The sequence below is a fragment of the Phoxinus phoxinus genome (assembly GCF_949152265.1).
Source record: "Phoxinus phoxinus genome assembly, chromosome: 10".
NCBI lineage: Eukaryota > Metazoa > Chordata > Actinopteri > Cypriniformes > Leuciscidae > Phoxinus > Phoxinus phoxinus.
Window position 1 is genome coordinate 27,151,744 of NC_136885.1, and position 21,054 is coordinate 27,172,797.

Consider the following 21,054-nt stretch of genomic DNA (forward strand, 5'->3'; position numbering starts at 1 on the left):
TAAATACGACCCTCCTGAGTATCCTATAACCTGATGAAACCCATCATACATGTTTTTAATTTATTTATCGTTTTACACACCCATCAAATGCTTTTCAGTTAACCATAATTTCCACCAAAATCACTCCAATGTTGGTTAGTGTATTATTTTACTTGACACTATCTGTTAGTATTTTATCATTTATTAAAAAAAAATTATTGTAAAGGATCCACCTAGACATACACTACACTAAAATTGTGTCATGCACCAATATATAAATAATTAAAAAGAAATATCAATTACTGGGTCTCAAAAGACTTTTTGAAAATATACCATTTGTGGAACGGGAACATTTAATTTATTATACAAAGGAACATTCACAAGGAAGGTTATTCACATGATCTTAATAGCTGGTCCGTTTTACAAGTTTCAAAGGAAAGTTTGACGTTGAAACAATAGAAGTATAAAATAGTAAAGAGAAAAGATAAGCTGTTGAAAACATATACATTGTCTAAATTGCCCTTCGCACAGGCAAACAAATGAAAGGAAACTGGCTTCTGCTGAAAGGATGAATTAAAACTATTAAGCGAAGCACTGATGTCGCAGGGAAAGAAGACGAGGCTCAACACACGCCCCAAATTCTATGAAATTAAAGAACAATAATAAAAAATGTTTTTTAAAAAAATTGAAATTTTACGCAGGGAATTTTACACCTGTACATGTGTAGGAAATAAAAACAAATAATTAATGTGTTGATTTCTCTCAATTTTTTTATAGCCCTTTCCATTTCTCATGTGCAACAGATCTGAACTTCTCTCCCTTAAAAAAAAATAAAAAAAAAAAACCTCCAGTGGCTTACAGTCACACATTTAAACATGGCTGCCCACCTCAGAATGAGGTCAGCGGTAAGAATGCACATTAGAAATTCAGGTTAGCTGTACAAACTAGCTTGCATTGTAACTTGTGCCAAACAAAATGAAATCCACAGAGAACATGTTGAGAAAGTGTTATTTCATACATGTCATGTAAGTATATGAAATATTTGTAAAAGGGCAATAAATAGTGTTCATATCTCAGTCCACCATATTTCAGTCCAGACTTTTGGAAACTCAAAATAGTTTCTTTATACATTTATTTTGACCTAGAAAAACCAACCAGGATATTTGAATTAAGTCCTAATTATTTTATATTACCTTTTGTATCAATCAAAGATTAATACTCTCATATGATTGGCAAAGCCACTGGTCTGTGTCTTTGGTGTTTAGATGTTTAACAAATCCATATTGAATTAAAAAAAGCTTAATTTACCCTATTATGGGCAAAGCGCTCTTCAGGATCAAATGAGAGCCCTTTAAGCAAATGTTTCATGGCTTAACGGTTCTTTGTGCGGCACTGAGCTGAAGATCTCTTAAACAGTTAATGTAACACTGACTTCACAAAGCTGAACAATGCAGCAATGTTTACCACCTGATTCCCCCAATTCACAATGCAATTTACAGGCGTAGATACAACATTCTCCTGTTTCCCATCCCATTGTATGTGTGTATGTTGAAATTTTGAATGTTATTCATTCAAAGTATACAGCAAAAGTGGTAATGCAACGAAAAAAGCTGATGATGATGATGATATTGGGTGTTGAAGTCAGTACACAGGTGAGAGTAAAACCAGAAGTCACAGCAGCTTAGTGTTTAAATGAGGCACTGGAAAGCTGGATAAAATTCAACTCTGGGCATCTTGAGTACTGCAAGAAGACAGTACAAAAAGGAAGGGTTTAAACAAAAGGAAAGGCTGTTGGGAAAAAAAGACGACAAGGTTACTTCACAGCTCAAGACCTCTTCAGTCAGGATAAAAAAAACTAACAAAAAAAGTCCATCTTTAAAGATAATCAGTCTGAAGGGTGCAGAAACACAGCGGTGGTTATGGGAAGCGGGCATTGGGAGTGGTTTTTAAAGTGGTGCAGCCTTTTTTTTTTCTTCTTCCAGTTTTAGCTCTCTAGTCTGTATGCACCCCGCTCGCCGCTCACATGATGCCATTGGTGAGATACTGGAAGCCGTCGTAGAGCTTGGTAGTGATGGAACGCATGGAGGCGTCCACCATCTGCTCCACCAACACCTGCAGCTGCTCCTCCGTCAGGTTCATGTGGAAACGCTCCTTCAGGTTACGGATGGTGCTGGAGCCGTGGAAGCAGGGAAGCTGAGAACCTGCAGAACATACAAACAGTTCTGTAACAAAAGCTGATTGATAGTGTCCTCGGATGATTAAAGAAAGGGAAAAAATGCTCCATTCCCTGAAGCTTCGGACTAACGGTACCTTGCTGCATGATTTCTACAATCTGGATGACCTTCTCCATGTGCTTGCGTGCAGCGATGAGGCCTTGGAGCATAAGCATCTTGTAATAGTTGAACATGTCTCCATCCAGACCTCCCATTACCTAAAACAAGAGATGCACAGATATAAAAAAAAGATGTTGGCGAATGAGCGTAGGGCTATGCCCTTCTTGTTTTACACTTCATGTACGTTTATTGATAAATAATGATAAGAGTGGAGAATGTAATTTTTTTCCACCAACTAGCTCTTTTTTTTTACTTAAAGGAGCACTCCGGTCAATTTTAACATTGAGCTCAATTTTTTGTAAATTTGGAGTGCTGTCAATACAGAGAACAACGACAAAAATCAGTGTTGCCTACACCGTTATCCTCTTTTTAAAATTTGCACCCTGTTGACTTGAATGGGGTCTAATTTTAAACCTGCTTTTATTTCTCTTATCATCCTTGATGTGTCATACAAGTGCCCAGCCATGTTGAGTGATTCCTTCAGAGTGAACACGAGTGAATCTGACTGCAGTAGATGTGAAAGATATTAATAAAAATGATGTTATTTCAGCCAGCGCACATACCTGTATTTAGTTCCTGTTTTCGGTCGAAGTCCAAAGTAGTCGATTGTCGAGTTCACGCGCATAGGTTTAGTTACCTATGATCACACGCGTGAACTCGACAAACATGGCTGGGCACTTGTATGACACATCAAGGATGATAAGAGAAATAAAAGCAGGTTTAAAATTAGACCCCATTCAAGTCAACAGGGTGCAAATTTTAAAAAGAGGATAACATGGTGTAGGCAACACCGATTTTTGTCGTTGTTCTCTGTATTGACAGCACTCCAAATTTACTAAAAATTGAGCTCAATGTTAAAATTTACCGGAGTTCTCCTTTAAGACTGTGTACCATTGTGATTTGCTCTAAACAAGCCTAACAGACAGCGACTGAGAGAGAGAATAAATGAGCGTGTGTGATTACTATCAATGCCATGTGGCCTGTTGCATGAAGCCGGTTTCAGTTCCTACACAGGTAAGTTTGAGATTAACTTGAACAAACTCTGGTTTTTCGGGCTCAAGAAGGTGGATCAGTTTTTAACAGGTTTCATTGCAATGGTAATTTACGCTACATGGCTGACCTGTTCCGGAGCAGGTTTTAATCTGGGTTAAAGATCACAGACCAAAACTGGACCAATCGGCTGAGAGTAAAGTGACAAGCATCTGTTTAGAGTGAAAGAATTTGAGACAAAAGTGCCCATATTTTGCTGCTAATTTATATTCTATGAATTGGAACTGTATAATTCAAAAACTTATATTATAACTAATATTAATGAACATTAGCATTTGCTTTTAAATTTATATAAATATATATAAATGCTTTAAACAGATTAAGCTTACTTGTATTCTTTTAAGCTCTTTTTGAAACTAATTTATAAGGCCTATTTGTTTGATTCACTTGCATTAATATAGTCAGATATTTTCTTTCAGCTGCATTCTCAAACTTTAGCTACAGCCGCAGTGTTTATTCCTGCCTTGTAAATTCATTTAATCTCATGATATTTTTTCATAATTATCTCTTAATCTTCAGCAGAGAAGTGAATCAAACTGACGATCTCAATGTTCCGAAGCGTTTTATTGTCCTACGCCATCTACAAATGATATACATTTATAAAAATACATTTAGACCACTTAACATAGTGATTGCTATCAGGATATGAGTAGAATTACCTATTGCACCTTTAAACCTAAGCCCGGTGACCCTGATCTAAACCAGGTTGGATTTATATGGATTTGTCAACTCTAAATCTACTCTGAATTTAACTCAAGAGTTTGTTCAACTAGCTTCATCCAACAGATCTATGGTCTCTATGGCCACGTACACACTGTAAAGTTTCAGGAGTGGCAACAGCATTTAAATGCGGGAGTGAATCCCCTAAATTATCGTTCCATGTGTGTACGGAACACGACTCGGTCCCGAAACTGTGATGATTGACACCATGGTAACTATAGCAACGGTCTGGTGGTATCCACTATTTGGCCAAAAAAATAATACAGTGACAAAAGACTCCTTGTGTTCAGCATTTAGTCGATGGAGGAGTTGTGTTTACGTTTGTAAGGCTGCTTCACAGAGCGCGCTATAGTGTTGCCATGTCCACTTAGTATAAGCGTTTTGGGGTTGTTGCTTATACAACGATCAAGTTTATGGAATTATTTAAGTGAGCAGGTTTTTCATACTTATTTTCAGCATAAAGCATGTCCATATATTTCGTTTTTTTATGGGCTTGTTTGCAATTTTTTTTTTTTACATACAGAGACGACTCTCAGATGCATATTAAAATACGTATTTTAGCGCGTTCTCTCATCGTACGTCATTAATAACTTGTTGTTCAGTTCGGTTCTGTACACACTGCATAGAAGTTTTGTAAATGCGGTTGTCACTACCTGCATTTTTCGGGGGGTTAATTTGAATGTAGAATGCGGTTGTCATTCCCGTAAATTACTAGATTAAGCACTAAAATAAGAGTTGACAACTGAATTTAGCTGCAGTTTGTACGTGGCCTAGGAAGTGAAGCATCAGCTTCAAGTTAAACAATTTCAACACCTTGTTTCATTAGTGAATAAATCAGCGTTTTTGAACGTATTAGTTGAATGAACAGTTTAATGGCTGACTCAGACAGTCCCTTGCCGCCATCTAGTGGTGTAACAATGTAACCTGCACTGACTGACAGCCTGTCTAGTGGAGAAACGAGCAGTGCTGCTGATACTGGTGAAATATACGCAGTCTTAGAAAGCCTCTCGTCCAGTCAGATTTATCAGGTTTATGTTATGTCCAGGGTTAGGTGGACCCTATTTTTGACCTTGTGTTCCGTTTTCTTTCTTGTTCCGTTTCCTTTAGTTCTCGTTGCGTGTTTTTGGCTGCTTGTAACACTTATGTATATAGCCAAAAAAAAAAAAAAAAGCGATATTGAGCCACTCAATCACAGCAAGTGAAATTGCTTCACCACGACAGCCCTAAGAGTGCAAGATCAAGTGAAAGGTGCATCTGTGATGGAGAGCTGCTGTGAGGGCGCAAATGAAGCAACACTATGTCTTCAATAATTTGTTCAAGCCAATAAATGATGGTTTAGAAATGTTTTAAAATGGAATGATAGTTGATGGAATGATATTATAGATGCATCTTGAAAATGAGGCAATTGTTACACTGTAGTAGACAGCCAATACGGTACTGATTTGATTTATCATGCAAACTTAGCCATATAGCCATAAAAACCAAGAGCACAGTCATCGTCCTTCTCCGAAATTAGGACAAGAGTACTCCACCAATGATAACTATATCCTATATAAACATAGCTACTTACATCAACAAATTCACTGGTTAGTTTGAAGGCAGACGTCTCGAAGCCTAGGTTTCGTGGAGAGCTGGAAAGGATGAAGCCAAAGTCGATGTGAATGATGTGGCCCTCCGAGTCCAGCAGGATATTTCCATTGTGCCTGAAAAACATGAGTGGTTACAACTTATCTACATTATTTGGTTTCCAACATGATTCAGAAATGATTTTGCCATTCACAGTGTCTCTCACCTGTCCTTGACCTGCAACAGATAGCAGATGAGACAGTAGCCAGCGCAGCTCTGAACAAAGTTACGCTGAGCAGTGAGGAATTCCTCTGTAGTGTAGTTGCCGTGCTCTTGCCGGAAGTAGTCGAGCAATAAAAGCTGACTCTGTTTCTTCACCTGGTGAATGGACACAGCATTGACCACTGGCTCAATCATGCCACTGTCTGAAGAGATGACCAGGATCTTGTAGGGCTTGATCCACAAGGGAACCCGTTCTTGCTCCCAGATAATCTGGAAGACCACAAAGATGGTGAGAAAATTCAGTATAGCAACACTGCCTCAGCAAATCTGAATAAACACTTTTCTAAATTGTAGAAAATGATCACTTTTATTCAGCAAGGACTGGAGGCATTAAATCGATCTAAAGTGTCAGTAAAGACATTTACAAAGTTACAAAAGATTTCTACTCCAAATAAAAGCTGTTCTTTTGAACTTTAGAATTTATTTAATCAGATCCCACAAAAATATTAAGCAGCACATTTTCTAAAATTGATAATAAGAAAATGTTTAGAATGTTTAAAATGTATTAGAATCATTTCTGAAGGATCATGTGACATGATGTCTGAATGATGTTTACTGAAAATTTTGCTTTGCCATCATAGGAATAAATACATTTTATTCAATTTAAACACTGAATTTATACTATTCATAATGGTTTATAAAATAGTAATATTAAATTGTAAAAGTATTTCACAATATTCCTATTTATACTGTATTTTTTATCAAATAAATGCTGCTTTGGTAAGCATAAGACTCTTCTTTCAAAAAACAAACAGTAGTTCACATTAATATACATTACATATATATATTGCTACTTTTTGAAAATGGCTTTGGCTGCAAACCAATTTTATTTAAATTTAAATTAAAAACACTAAAAGCTAAAATAAACCTTTTTAAATGCTACATGAATTTAGGCATCATAAAATTAGTGGTAAGTGAATTTAGGCATCATAAAATTCTAATGAAAATATTTTAAAAGTAAAAATAGGGGAAACAAGCAAGCACAATTACATAAACAATATTGGCCAATAACCAATAGGATACAGATATACTGTGCATCCCTAGATCTAACCCCATTTTGAAAGAAAAAATATGATGATAGCAACCTGCAGTTGTTTCAGAACTTGATAGGCGAGAAGCTCTTGTCTCAGGTCATCGCCACATTTCACAATAACAGAAAGTAGACGCCAGTTGGGCAGGTGACCATAGGGGGAGCCCTCCCTGATCCGTCTATTCAACAGCACAGGAAACACAAATTCAGACTCAACAAATGAAGAAAACAATCTACCCTGATGGAGAATGTTGTACACTTACCTCACTTTCTCCTCCCACGGTTCCTTTAAGGCTACAGCTGAGGGATCCTCTGGGTCCTTCCTAAATGTGGTGGGGGTGTGGGCGAGTTGCTCGGATAGGCGTCGTCTGAAATAAACAAAACATTTCAGTTAAATTTTAATTTGTCTTTCTTAATGCAAATTCACACCGCACCAACCAACCAACGTCGACAGACGCAGACAATCACCAGATTGCTGTACGTCACTTTTCAGACATTCCACAACCCGATAAACACCGATTCAACACGTTCAATAGACAAAAACAAGCTCTGACAGACGGCAAAAGGGGTAACAATATTCATCCAAAACCCGACGAAGTGTCTATTGCCGTCTGTCGGAGCAGTGTGAACTGGCCTTTACTGTATTCGACCACACACACCAGCTCCAAGTGTACCTGATATCTCCAGCTGCAATAAAAATAGGTTCCTTGCTCTCCTGGCTGGTGATGCTATCTACCGAGAACTGGGAGATGTTGTCACAGCTGTTGGTGTGGATCTCTGGAAGCTTAAGAAAAAAAAAGCACAGGTCAGCTCTCTGAGGATAAAGACAACCACAAATTTGTGAAGGATGTTTTGATGGTCACATTTTCCGAGTACCTCCACTTGCAACTCTCCGATGTCATCTACAGACCATGCCTCATCATCGTTATCGTAATTGGGAACCGTGGAGAAGCTGCTGGCTCGCTGGTCGGGTGTGATGCCACAATCCGGAAGATTCTCTACGGATCGCGTGCTGCGGATCCGTGTTTCCGGGATCCTCACTGGGATACTCGACGTCTCAAAGTTCTCACATTCCAGAACTTCTACATAGATTAAGTAAGGTGCCTGAAGAAGCACAAAAAGGCAGTTAGCACTGAAATTAGGAAAGATAGTGTCTTTCAAAACCCAATAGAACAAAACAAAGAAACATTTCAAAAGAATCCATTTAAAAAGTCTGGATTCATATCCACATTGATCTGAGCACAACCTCACCTTATCCTTTGAGTTGAGCACGACGGCCTGCGTGTGGGGCACACGCACCACGTGGTGGTCAAAGGCAGCCGTGGGCAACCAGACCCGGGCAGGCAGCTTGTGGTTAAGAAGGGACAGCTCTGAGATGAGCCTCTGGGTCTTCTGTTCTTTAGTGGGCAGAGTGGCCAGCCTCTTCCCGATCCCCATCAGAGACTTAATAAACTCCCTCTGAGGGGTCAGACGCACCGGCTGAGAGCAGAAGATTGAGAGAAGAACAAAAAAGGTGTGGGGAGAAGAGAGAAACATTACTGTACCACACAAAATTAAATGTATGCAAACATATTTGGGCATTTGCAAAGGAATTATTCTACCAAAAAGGGTTGCACAATATACTGGGTACAAAAAATAAAATGGCTTAAAAACGTACCACTGATTTACAATGGTATGATACCAATATATCACATTTTTTGTTTATGTACTGATTTCCAGCACAGTTTGTCTATTCAGACAGGAAACAAAAAACAAAGTTAAATGCGATGTGTCCTTTCATCCCATTTCAAAATACTTCTATCCCAGCTAAATGGCATATTATGTAGAGATTTCAATTATTAATGTTCACATTATGCAAATATGTAAATCTATCACAGTCTGATTTAGTATCAATACTTTAGTATAAGAGCTGGTATCGTACCAAAGCCTAAAATTTGGTTTTGAACCGACACTACAACCAAAATAAAACCAATCACTGAATTTCTACGGATGTATGAGTTATTGCATTTTATTATTCAGCACAGGAGTGTGTGGAGCAGTGCTCAAAACTGCTAAATATTGGCATGCATGATCGGTACAGCATTCTAAACTCAAAAGTGAAGCATGGGGGTAAAAATAAATCAGAAATGGCAAGAGAGAGTAGAGCGTTTTAGCAACAGCTGACCACAGGGTAGAGCAAGTGAGTCATGAATGAATAGCATCACCTGAAATGAGGAAAAAGTATTAACACAAATACATAACGTCAAAGGACAGGAAAATGTGGAGAAAGACTCATCAAACTCCTCCACATGTGCAACCTATGGTTTATAGATGTCAAAATAATACATGGATATCTGTAACCCATGTAGAAGGGGTTACAGGAACAAATGACAAGGTCATAAAATGATTTTTCATACAACTAAGAATACCATTTAATCCTTTGCAAATGTGCAAAAGAAAACCCAAAGCACCCATTGAAAGAATTCAATCCACCAAATTAAAACACTTTACAGAGAATTCTCCTTTGCCCAGGTTTACAAAGTCTCTGTAAGAAACCACAGGTCTTGCAGTTGATCACAGAACCCAAAACAAATTGAATTGTCCCATCTTTATTGACTTTATTAGTCAAAAAAGTATACACTTACACATTGATTGATTTAATCAGAGAACGTCACATCCAAATAATTAAATTACAGATAAAACGGAAAAGAACAACCACACAAAGAACAAGTGTTTGCAAGCATGTCATCAGTTCACATTAATATGCAACATGCAAAAAGAACCTCATTGAAAAAAGGGGGGAAATATCCCTATTTTCATGTGAAGAGCCAATATTATGCCCGGTTTGTGATGTTTGATGGCATGATTGCAAATCTTGAAGGCACACATTTGAAGGAATCTGTGGAGTCAACCCCGCCTGCAAACAGACACAGCCATCATCCCACTACGCACAGAGGAGCGTTATTAGACGGTGAGAGACTTACTGTACCAGCCTCTAGCTCGAGACTGTCGGAGCTGGAGCTCAGATCCTGGGAAAAGGAAGAGGGAGGGAGGGGGGAGTTACAGTGCAAGAGCAGGGGAGGGTGGAGCAGGGTCAGAACAAGACAAAAACACATCTCAAGGTTACACTCGTCCCATCTGTTTGAGCAGCAGGGCCTGGCCATGACTCCGCAGGCCTATAAAATGTACTGTGTCATATTTATCTCTGGCTGCTGATGTGACTCTTGAGAGCCGCTCTGATTAAACCCGTGTAAAGCACCGTGATTGGTGGTGAGGACAAGCTGAAGGATTACAGGAGTCACTCGCACACATACACACTCCTCCGACAAGGCCAGGGCTTACAGCTGGATTAGTTTTATCATCTAAATATTAACATAAATCTTGCATGATTTAGAAGACCAACCATAAAGCATTATCATCATGGTGTATTGCCAAGCGAACACTCCCCATGATCTTTGATCATACCGATTACTATTTTCCAAAAAAGCTGTTGATCACAGCCAATCAAGTCAAGTCAACCTCATTTATATAGTGCTTTTAACAATGTAGATTGTTTCAAAGCGGCTTTACAGTAATAAACGGATAATTTAAGGTAACAGAGATTGTTTTGGCTTTATAGTGGTTCTTAAATAAAGATATTTTCCAGATACAGTTAGTTTTGATTGATTCAGTTCCTTTGCAACGATCATTTGTTATTAAATTAGAGGCCGCTAAGACGACACCGTTCTCTCTACACAGACTTTAAACGCAAACCTCTAAGAATCAGGAGATACGTAATGTTTAATGTACTGTAATGAGAATCAGCAGTTTTTACGGTGGGTGTGGTAAGGCCACAGGAATAACTGTCACTAGTCATGGCTGGTTAGGACATGAACATGAAAGAGAGCGTTAAATCGCATTAATGTATCACACCACGCCTGGTTAAAATGCAGAGCTAAGCATGAAACTTTTACTAATATACTACTAACATTGAAACTACTATTATCCTATTGTTAATTATTAAATTAAAATAGTACTACTAGATTACTTACTGACAAAAAAGAGTGGTAGACTTGAGTATGTGGACATGATACACAGATAAACACGTTGTGCTTACGGCACTATTCATTATTGCATTAACCTCCAGACTCAGACTGCATAAATTAATCATGCTTTTACTCACATGACACAGGCCGTGTTCATGCTCACTAACACACAAGAGCGAAGAAGCCCCAAACAAAAAATGGATTACTTCCTCCTAGATACTAAAGCAGTAAACCACTAAAGTCTGTGAGTTAACAGTGGTTTGGCCAGTGTTAAGTTGTGTTGACAAGAACAATGTCAAATATGATTCAAACGTTAAATTAATAATAGCATTTATTAATATAATATGACCAAATATAATATTTTAATATGATACACATGTTTGGGATCAGTACGATTTTGTATTTAATCAGAAATTCAATAAAATCAATGAAACATAATATTACAATTTAAAATAACTGTTCTTTATTTTAAAATATATTCTTGTAATGGCAAAGCTGATTTGTCCAGTCTTCAGTGTCACATGATCCTTCAGAAATCATTCTAATATGCTGATTTGGTGCTAAAGAAACACTTTTTTTTATCATCATCATCATGTTTAAAACAGCTGCTTAACATGTGAATAATTTGTGGAAATTAATTTATTTTTCAGGATTCTTTGAAGAATCGAATGTAAAAAAATATTCTTTCCCAAAAAATGTTTTTCCTGACCTCAACCGTTTGAATGGTAGAGTATTTTTAATGAAAAATAATAATAAAAAAACGGCACCAGGCCAGCAGGAAACATCCTGATTGTTGAGCTCTGGTCTATGCTGCACTAGTAGGAAATGTAAATAAACAGATCCACACTACTCAGCTGGGTGCACTAAAAGTGTAAGCACAGTGAGCACTGGAGCCTGACTATAGCCCCTAAAGCAGAACATCCTGCAACTGAGGAATCTGCCATCTGAAAAAAGACACCAGAGCATCTGAGCCAGATCGGCCAGGCTTCTTCCCCCACATCGTATGACCATTGGACACCTAAGCTGCTTGTCGCCCACCTGAAACTCAACGGATCTGCACACAAACCTGCATTGCACACCAATAAACATACTTTGCATTTAACTTGCATTGAGCGAACTCTGTTCTCCAGGGTCGTGTAACAGCTGTCAAACAACTGTCGTGTCTCAGTTCTCAGGGCGTGCCTAACAGCGGCCTTGCTTCAACTCTCATGGAGTATCAAGCAGCTGTCATGTTTAGTTGTACCTCATCCAACAAACAAACAGTCAATTTACACTTCAGTCTTGTTTACAAGATGTGGTCAAGCATCATGTGTGGGCAACTCTTGCACAGGCAAGCACCACTTGTGTAAAGACTTTGGAAAAAAAACAAGAATCAAGGTACTTAAGTGAAACTTACAATGGTGCCATTTTTTGAGGAGTAAAAAGCAGAAATGTGAAGGTTATAACCAATTTTATATAATTATAACCCTATAATTTTAGCACTTGATTTATTGTTTTTACTTCTTGTGAATAATTTGATCTGTAAAGTTGTTCTTGTTATTTTTATGGTCGTTTTAATGTTTTAGGCATTACATTGTCATGGCAACAAAGTAATACAAATTCAAATAACTTGTGGCTATGTTATTCAAACAGTGAGTATTTGAATCTTTACAATTTGGCCCCATTCACTTCTATTGTCCTCACTGTAACTCAGGTTTCTGCTCTGTGTACTGGTTGAATTGACATGGTGAAAGAGTTGTCTGGCCAAACAGGGGTCCAAATTCCACATGATGACACACAGTGGACTTTCTCTAATGGAAAACATCTATTCTGAAAAGCTTTCAAAAATGAGGGAGATGATAAGACTTGTTTTATCTTTCTAGAATAAATCTTCACTGTTTGGAGAAAACTAGCAGACTGAAATATTTACATGATTAGGTTGAAAAACTGCAGCTTAAATGTGCAAATAAATCACAGTAGATCTGATTAACTTATGATTAACTTGAGACCCGAACAGCACACGTTGCTATCTGTGTTTAAACTCATTTAAGCCTTGCCAATTTAAACATTCAAGTCTTAGGCTTGAACGGACAAACTCACACAAAAAAATTATGTCAACACAACCATGATGGCGAGTATTCTAGCAAACATAGTCGATTATGTCTTAAAGGGGTAATTTACCCAAAAATGATACCATGATTTACGCACCCTCAAACCATCCTAGGTGCATGACTATCTTTTTTCAGGCGAACACAATCGGAGTTATATTAAAAAATATCATTGCTCTTCCAAGCTTTATAAAGGTAGTGAATGGCGGTCCTGAATTTGAAGTCCAAAAAAGTGCATCCATCCATCATAAAAGTAATCCATACAACTCAAGGGGGCCTTCTGAAGCAAAGCAATGGGTTTTTGTAAGAAAAATATCCATATAGAAAACTTTATAAACTAAAATAACTAGCTTCCGGCAGACGGCCTACGGAAGTCGACTTACGCCAAAAGAGTAACCCCCCGATAAGATGTATGACGAAAGAGTAGCGCAAGCTTTGACGCCTCTCGCAGTTCAGACAAATATAGGGCTGGGCAACAAACTCAAGAAGCTCCTCTTCCCTTATATCAAAATCCTCCGACATTTTTCTTTAAAAATTCACGTTTTAGACTTCCAATTCATGACCGTGTTTTGTTTTGCTCTATCATCTGAGCTTTTGCGGTCATCAATACGTCATGCGTCAGGTCAGGGGTTACTCTTTCGCCATAAATCGATGCGTTGAAGTCTGTCAGAAGCTAGTTATTTTAGTGTAAAAAGTTATAAATATAGATTTTTTTTTACACAAACAGAAGGCACTTATTAACCAATGTTATTTTACATTTCATTTCTTTATTCAATTTCTGTACCTGAAAACTACCGTTAGGCTAGATACCTAAATAACCTGAAAAGACATTTGTATCTTTGCTCGATTGTATTTACTTGTTCGGTTGCTTGTAGTTTGATTGATTATTTGTTCCTATTTTCTGTATTTTTATTTGACAGTAGTCTTTTTTTCCCCCTGAACATAACACATACCAAACCGTACCGAAACCGTGACCCTAAAACCGTGACAAAAACCAAACCATGAGTAATTTAAACCGTTACAACCCTACAATACAGCATTTCTGTATTTTTTATTTACATCATTCAGCTGTTCTTTCTCAAAGAAAGGCCATCAAGCCTGAGCAGCGCTATACTGATTAATGTTTATTCTGACAATGCAATTCCCATTAGACACCTACACTACACTTCACATGGTGGAGATAAAAGCAAAAAGTGGCATTCCTACGTTAACACCTTCTGCTCTCAAAAGAAGTTTGCTGAAGTGTGTAAACACAGTGTGAAGGAGTTGTGGAGCAACGCATTTCATAACCGCTGATCTTTACTCCATTTACCAGTGGAGCGGCTCGCTGCCATGTGAATGGCAACATCGCCGTTGCCATAGCAGCACATGCTGCACCAAGATCATGTTCGAGGAAGAAGGAAGGGAAGAAACTAAGCTGCAGGAAGATAAAAGAGGAAGGCGAGTGATCATGTGCACATCACTGAACGTCAGAACCGAGTGCGTGCTGTATGACAAGGTTGAAATCTGAAGGGAGCTTTAAAAAAAAAAAAAAAGTTAAACTTCAGAATAGAACTTGATCCAAGGTAGGTTATTATATAACGTTCTGCCATACAGTTTAACTGACACAATATAATGGTCAGGAAATACAAATGGCAATGGGCACGACTATACTAACAAACAGTTTCCATCTAGGAGCTGAAAAGCTGCTTCTTGAGCTTTGACACATATTGGCCAGACCAACTAAACAATCATTTTGACATTAATAAGATTAGGTAATAATTTTGTCAAATGGGTTGGTTGGCAAGGACAAGCTAAGGGATTTCAGTATACACAGGTGCAAAATCACACTGATACACAGCAGTGAATTAATTTCAAAGTCTACATATGAAAATGTCTTTCGAATACAAACCATAAACTCTTATCAGAAAATAATTAAAGAGTGTATTATGGTGCATTGCTACATTGTAATTACTCTCGACTCCCTTTGACCACATCGATTAGCCTACTAATAAGGGGAAAAAAGATAAATGCACAATCTGAGGTTCAAAGTCATCACAAGTCTTCCTGTTTGACAGAGAAAACCTACTTCATATAATTCTGCATTAGGGTAAAAACCATACACTACGAATACTACTGATCGATACACTACCATTTGGGGTTACTATGTTTTTTTATAAAGAAATTAACACTTTTATTCAGCTCGGGTGCATTAATTTCAAATCTTATAAAGATTTCTATTTAATTATTATTTTTTTTTTTCTATTTCTCAAAATATCCTGAAAAAAGTATCACACGGTTACCACAAAATGTTCTATTTGAAAAAAATAACCGTTTTCAACATTGATAATAAGAAATGTTTCTTGAGCAGCATATTATAATGATTTCTGAAGGATCATGTGAAACTGAAGACTGGAGAAATAATGTCTGCTGAAAATTCAACTTTGCATCACAGGGATAAATTACATATATATTTAAAATAAATAAAAATAATATTGCAAATTACTACTGTTTTTTTATCAAATAAATGCAACCTTAATAAGCATAAGATACTTTGTTCAAAAATATTTTTCAAAAATGTTCACTTTGAAAGGTGCATTTTAGTCTTTTATATATGTGTAGCAGTACTTCACTTGTCTAGCAGTTACAGAATCTACTTGCAGCTCTCAATGAAGATTTGTTCACATGCTTTGAGTAAATACAGTGTTTCAGCTATTTTTTTGTGCATGTCTCATCTGCTATTATTAAAATTTACTGTCGGTGACCTGAAATCTCCCATGATACAACAATAATCCGATGCATGCGCTACAAACTGATCTGATCTGTCTGCCACACTGACCTCAGATTTAATCCTAGAGCTGTGATTCGCAACGTGGCAATTATTAACAGTGTGAGAAGTGATTTGTTAGTGGCATTACATTTAGGCCTGAGGTCTATTATCATGACTGTGCAAATGAACAAAGAGAGAGGGGACGTCTTAACAGAAGAGCTGCAGAGATGTCATCATTCTTCCGGAAATCAGGCAGCAGTGGTAGTTAATTATTTTCTGATAGCAAAAACAAAAATCTATTCATCTCCCTGGTGGCTTCTGCCTTTCCTGGGATTAGCACTGAAAAATGAATATTCGTAGCTATATACGTGGCAGACCAACTCAAGCACAGTAGGACGACACAGCTCTGTTCCAAAACCTAGTGAGCTACGTAGACAACATTTTAAATTCTTGATGAAACGGAAGTAGGGACAGATTTTTTCTTCAATATTGTGACGTACATCCAAGTAAAAGAATGTAAATCGGAAAAAAAAAGTAAGGGAGATTTGTTTCAATCCATGGGTTGATTGGATGAAAGCAGCTCTTGTGAGCTTGCAGTTGATTGTAAGAAAGGGGCAGGGATTGAGCAGACTAAATTTGGTCAAAGTCTGTTGTTTCACCAGAAGATCAAGTTATGACGTTTTGATAAAAAATTAAACATATTGCATGGATGAATCGTTCACAATAAGATCATCAATAACGCATTTTGAAATAGAGAATTTTCATTTCATGCCAACTTTAAGGCATTACAGGCGTACTCCTGACACCAAGTCTTTTGTTTTAAAGACTGCCTTCTAAGATAACTTGTTTTGGCCAAATTGTAAGTCACCATCACAACAGTATCAGTGGAAAAAGTTAATACAAAAAGTCAGATGATATCAAGAGGAACAATGACGATATATATTTTTTTCATGTTAAAAAAAAAATTTAATGAAAAAAATCTGTATTATGCTATTAGATGCTAACATAAAAGTCTATGAGAATCAATTGTAAGTTGACTCTCCCATGTTTTTACATTAAGAGTGTTTGTCAAAGTTATTACCTATGAGGACCGTGCCAAATCAGACTTTTTTTAAGGTTCAATTTAAGTTAGGATGCTGCCTAGGAAGACAGCTCACGGTGTGTTTAAAATAGTAGCTCATCCATCTGTCATTAAAGTAACTCCATGAAATTCGATTTATTTTACAGAGCTTCACATCATGTGGCACATCGACGCGCCTTTTCCAGCGCAGCCATAGAAACCACACAAATCTGGGCTGTTTGCCTTCCTCGTTTGCATGAAACAGCTGAGAAACGCCATCTGTGGGAGGTGGAAGCGACGGCCAGACACTGATCAACTAAAATCAGCTTACGTGTGACTAACTAGGCAAGCAAGCATTTGACATCACAGGTGTCTCACCTCATCCTGGCTGGTCTCTACTTTGGGGTTGCTGGCGGTTCTCTTCAGGTTGCTGCTGAGGCTGATGCTGACCGTGGCGTCGGATTTGGAGCGTTGGTGGGTGCGTTTGGAGGGCGAGAGGCTGTGTTCGCTCATGCCCTGGCCGTGGTGGAGGGGTGGGGGGCAGGAGGGGGGAGGCTGCGGCACCTCCCTGCGGATGCGCTGGCTGGAGGGCTTGAGCTCGTCTGACAGGATGAGTTTGCGCAGTTTGGTGCCACGGGAGTAGCGCTGCGTGGAGATGTGCATGTCAGAGGAGTAGGCCCCCAGCAGCCAGGCGCACTGCAGGGAGAAATTTATGCTCTGCCGGCAGCGATGCACCACATAGGGCTTGATGGCATCGCCCACATCCTCGTCCATGTGGATGTACATATTGAGCAACTGGGGCAAGTAGAAGTCTACTTCTTCATTCCGGAAGCTGAAGAGGCGATTGCCGATGTAGGCTTGCACGCCGGGCTCCTTGGAATTGTAAAGATAGGAGATGGCCATGGAGATGTCGAACAGCTTGGACTCGAAGAGCCGCAGGAGCCAGGACTGCTTGGAGGAGTTGTTCTTCTGACGACGACGCACGCTCTTCACGGGCTCCGGTTCCTCCGCGGTGATCTTAGGAGGTTTTCCTCCATCGGTGGACTCGGGGTGTGCTGTACCGTTCACCAAAACTGGCTCTGAAGTGGCTGAAGATACTTCTCCATCAGGCTTCAGGAACTTTACTTTTTGAAGGACCTCCTGGCAGGCTTTTTTGGCCATCTCGGTATCAATGACCAGGCTGAGTTCGCCCACTCCCTCTGAAATGACATCTAGAGTGGGGCTGGAGGTGGGCAGGCCTTCGCTGGTGCTCGGGCTGGAGCTGGTGAGGGCCCGAGGGCCAGAAGAGGGAGACGAGGGCAGGGACAGTGAGGAGGTACTGGAGGTGGAGGAGGTGGATGGGCTCTTCTGTAGTTCCTCAAGCCGGGCGGGAGAGAGCTCCAGCTCTGTGTCACCCATGGCCACTGCAAAACACAGAGAGACACAATCAGCAAGCTTGACAAAGCAGAAAACATGATGACATCCAATGCATTTAAACTGCTGTAATGTGAGGTTTATGAGTGGAATAGAAAATGTAGCATATTAATGCGAGGCAGGACATGATCTTATCCATCAAGATTTGATTGGATTGTGTGAAACGTTATATTATGATATAATTGAATTACTTTTTTCACAGATTGCATTTGTCCCTTATGTCAGCAAAAAAGTTATTACAGTAGCAGAAAAAGATATTATTGACACTACAAAGGGGTCAGTCATTTTTTTTTTTTTTTTAAAGAAATTACCTCTTTAATTAAGCAAAGAGGCATTACATTGATAAAAGAAAAACGGGACAGTAAACACATTTGTACCATACAATATAAAATATTTCTATTTCAAATAAATGCTGTTCTTTTCAACAAAGAATCCTGGGAAAAAAACAATGTATCACAGTTTCCATAAAAATATGAAGCAGCACAACTGTTTCTTGAGCACCAAATCAGCATATTAAATGATTTCTGAGGGGTCATGTGACACTGAAGAATGGAGTAATGATGCTGAGAATTCAGCTTCAGCCATTCAAATATAAAATTCACAATAACTCAGAGGAACAGGCTTTACTAACAGTCACTTCCCCAGGGTCACGGCGTCCCACTGATCCACAACTACGGAGGACAGCGCCATAATCCGCCTCCAGCAGATTACCTCACCATTACCAGCAGGCCAATATCAGATAAAGTGAAGCATCAGTCTCAGATTCCACAAAGCTGCTGCATTATAAAACCCATTGTGCTTTAAAATATTTCATTCTGTCAGAAAGACGCAGTTCACCAGAAAAGATCATGAACTTTAGGAAGATATACCCCTGCTTCCACTTTCATGTTGTTAGTGGTAATGATGGAAAGTCCTCAAGTTAACAATGGAAATTCAGATGAGTTTGATTGATTAGTTTAGCTTGATGAAAGAGAAATCATCATGAGCAAAAGTGGTTGTTCTTAGATCACTGAAATGTAAGAACAGAAAGTATAACAGAAGAAATGAAAACTGATTCTGAAAGTGATGAGATTAAAGCACATGTCAACTGGTGGAGACTGAGTCATCTTTGACGGAGACACCAGCTCTCCTCTTGCATATCACATGCATCCAACTCGGATAGTTTACTCTGGACTGACAGTTTGTGTGTTGTTCTAGCTTGCCAGCTCTTTCTCCAAATTAAATTCTGCACAACTGAAAACAAAAACAAAAACAAAAAAACACTACAAGCATAAAGTGGTAACAGTTGAAACACTGATTCACACACTCAAACCACAAGCACAGGACTATTTTTATTTCTCGGTATCAAAACGTTTCACTGAACCTCTCAGATTGCAATGGAAAAAGTCAATTCAATCAGCCTTTGCCCTGAAATGTGATAGCAGGACAGTGTGAAACAGTGATCTACAGGAACACATAACATGTACCGGTAGGCTAGATCATGAATGATCTGTCTCAAGAGTCTCCTTCTGCCAACACCCTCAACACTTTCCACAATCCAAAACCATTATCAAACTATTTGATGAAACACTTGAGTAACTAGATAACAATACTGTAATAACATAAACCATGAAATCAAACATTCTTCAGATTAAGCACACTGAAACAAAATCAACAAACGTAGAGTCAAGCCAATAAAGGCAATATGTAGCTAATAATTTGGACCGAAGCGATGCATCAGTTGTCCCAAACAGGACATAAAGATCTAGATAAACTAAAAGTATAAAGGTAAACTGGTTAATCAACTTGCCATAAAAACATTATCAATGTTAGCCTATTTCCTTTCGTAGTCAATTGGGAGTACAAGCACATCAAGCTAAATATGTGCAGTTGTGGGTGCCAAACTGCCAAACCTCGTAATAACGCCCATATTTACACTCTGATACATTTTATAATCATAATATTGCCTGTTTGTTCTTACTTCAGACGCTAAAAAGTAAGCAGTATATCATTCAGAGGACTTTTGCACTCAAGTTAGCATCTAAGCATGTTTAGCTGAGACCTTTAAAATACGTCAACAACTTTTCTCTCTTGTAGGACTCAAGCTCATTAAAAAAAAATGCAAAACAGTGTAACAGTAAGTGTGCTGGACTTGAGAATAACTAAACAATTACATTATTACAAAGCTCCACTGTTATTAAGGCCTGAATGGTTCAGCCTCATAAAAACACAAACGGATGCTACACTTAGCCAAGCAGCTAACGCAACGTCTCTACTTTATAACGTACTTCTACTTTTGAACCGACCCAAGCGATCATGCTTTCATATGACTTACCTCAAAATAATCCAGGTGAATGTATAAATAATCGGTTTATCTGTGTTTTAACTGCCCCATTTGGGAGGTGCGGTTCTCCTGTTGCTGAATAGCCGGTGTTGTTCGCTAAGAAAGTGAGTGGGGAGATGACACACGCAGAGGCTGCCCACATCAACTGCCTGATTCCAGCATACACACTTACATACGGTGGCTCAAAACACAAGATAACATTTCTGTCCGTTTATACAATGCCCACAAATGTTATCTAGGTAGGAAGCTCTCTAGGCTATGAGACACAGACACGGTGTGTGTGTGATACATATTTTTGATGCTTGCTCTTTTTTTTTATAGGATGTTAATGCATTAAAAACGTTGAAACGTTTTGCTCAATATTTAAGAACAAGAAGAACATTAACAACAATAATACTAGGATAGTAAATTAATTGAAAAGTAATACATTACATATGAGTGTGTTTACAGAAATATAT

The 21,054-nt window shown here is 38.5% G+C and overlaps 1 protein-coding gene across 3 annotated transcripts; it reads right to left on the bottom strand.

Annotated features, from left to right (window-relative positions):
* Positions 1-302: 302 nt before the first annotated feature.
* On the bottom strand, positions 303-20,856 carry pi4kb (phosphatidylinositol 4-kinase, catalytic, beta). 3 transcript variants are annotated; one of them, XM_079625638.1, is made up of 13 exons: positions 20,588-20,739; positions 17,239-18,263; positions 9,924-9,968; positions 8,618-8,689; positions 8,212-8,439; positions 7,837-8,064; positions 7,635-7,744; positions 7,224-7,328; positions 7,016-7,139; positions 5,875-6,140; positions 5,653-5,785; positions 2,290-2,410; positions 303-2,180 (listed from the first exon to the last, which is right to left on the bottom strand). In XM_079625638.1, the coding sequence occupies exons 2-13, from the start codon at positions 18,256-18,258 to the stop codon at positions 1,999-2,001; spliced, it is 2,634 nt and encodes an 877-aa protein (XP_079481764.1). In that variant the 5' UTR covers positions 18,259-18,263; positions 20,588-20,739; the 3' UTR covers positions 303-1,998. The 3 variants fall into 3 exon arrangements, with proteins under 3 accessions (XP_079481764.1, XP_079481765.1, XP_079481766.1); XM_079625639.1 differs by lacking the exon at positions 8,618-8,689; XM_079625640.1 differs by lacking the exons at positions 8,618-8,689; positions 9,924-9,968 and having other exon boundaries at positions 20,588-20,856.
* Between the last annotated feature and the right edge of the window lie 198 nt (positions 20,857-21,054).

What these genes read in the sequence shown, in the direction of transcription:
- pi4kb (XM_079625638.1), bottom strand. Translation starts at nt 18,258, where the DNA reads ATGGGTGACACAGAGCTGGAGCTCTCTCCCGCCCGGCTTGAGGAACTA. An exon ending in AAGTTCTGAAACAACTGCAG is followed by an intron (nt 6,141 to 7,015) that starts GTTGCTATCATC and finishes GTGGTCTTCCAG; the next exon opens with ATTATCTGGGAGCAAGAACG. An exon ending in TAACCAGTGAATTTGTTGAT is followed by an intron (nt 2,411 to 5,652) that starts GTAAGTAGCTAT and finishes CTCTTGTTTTAG; the next exon opens with GTAATGGGAGGTCTGGATGG.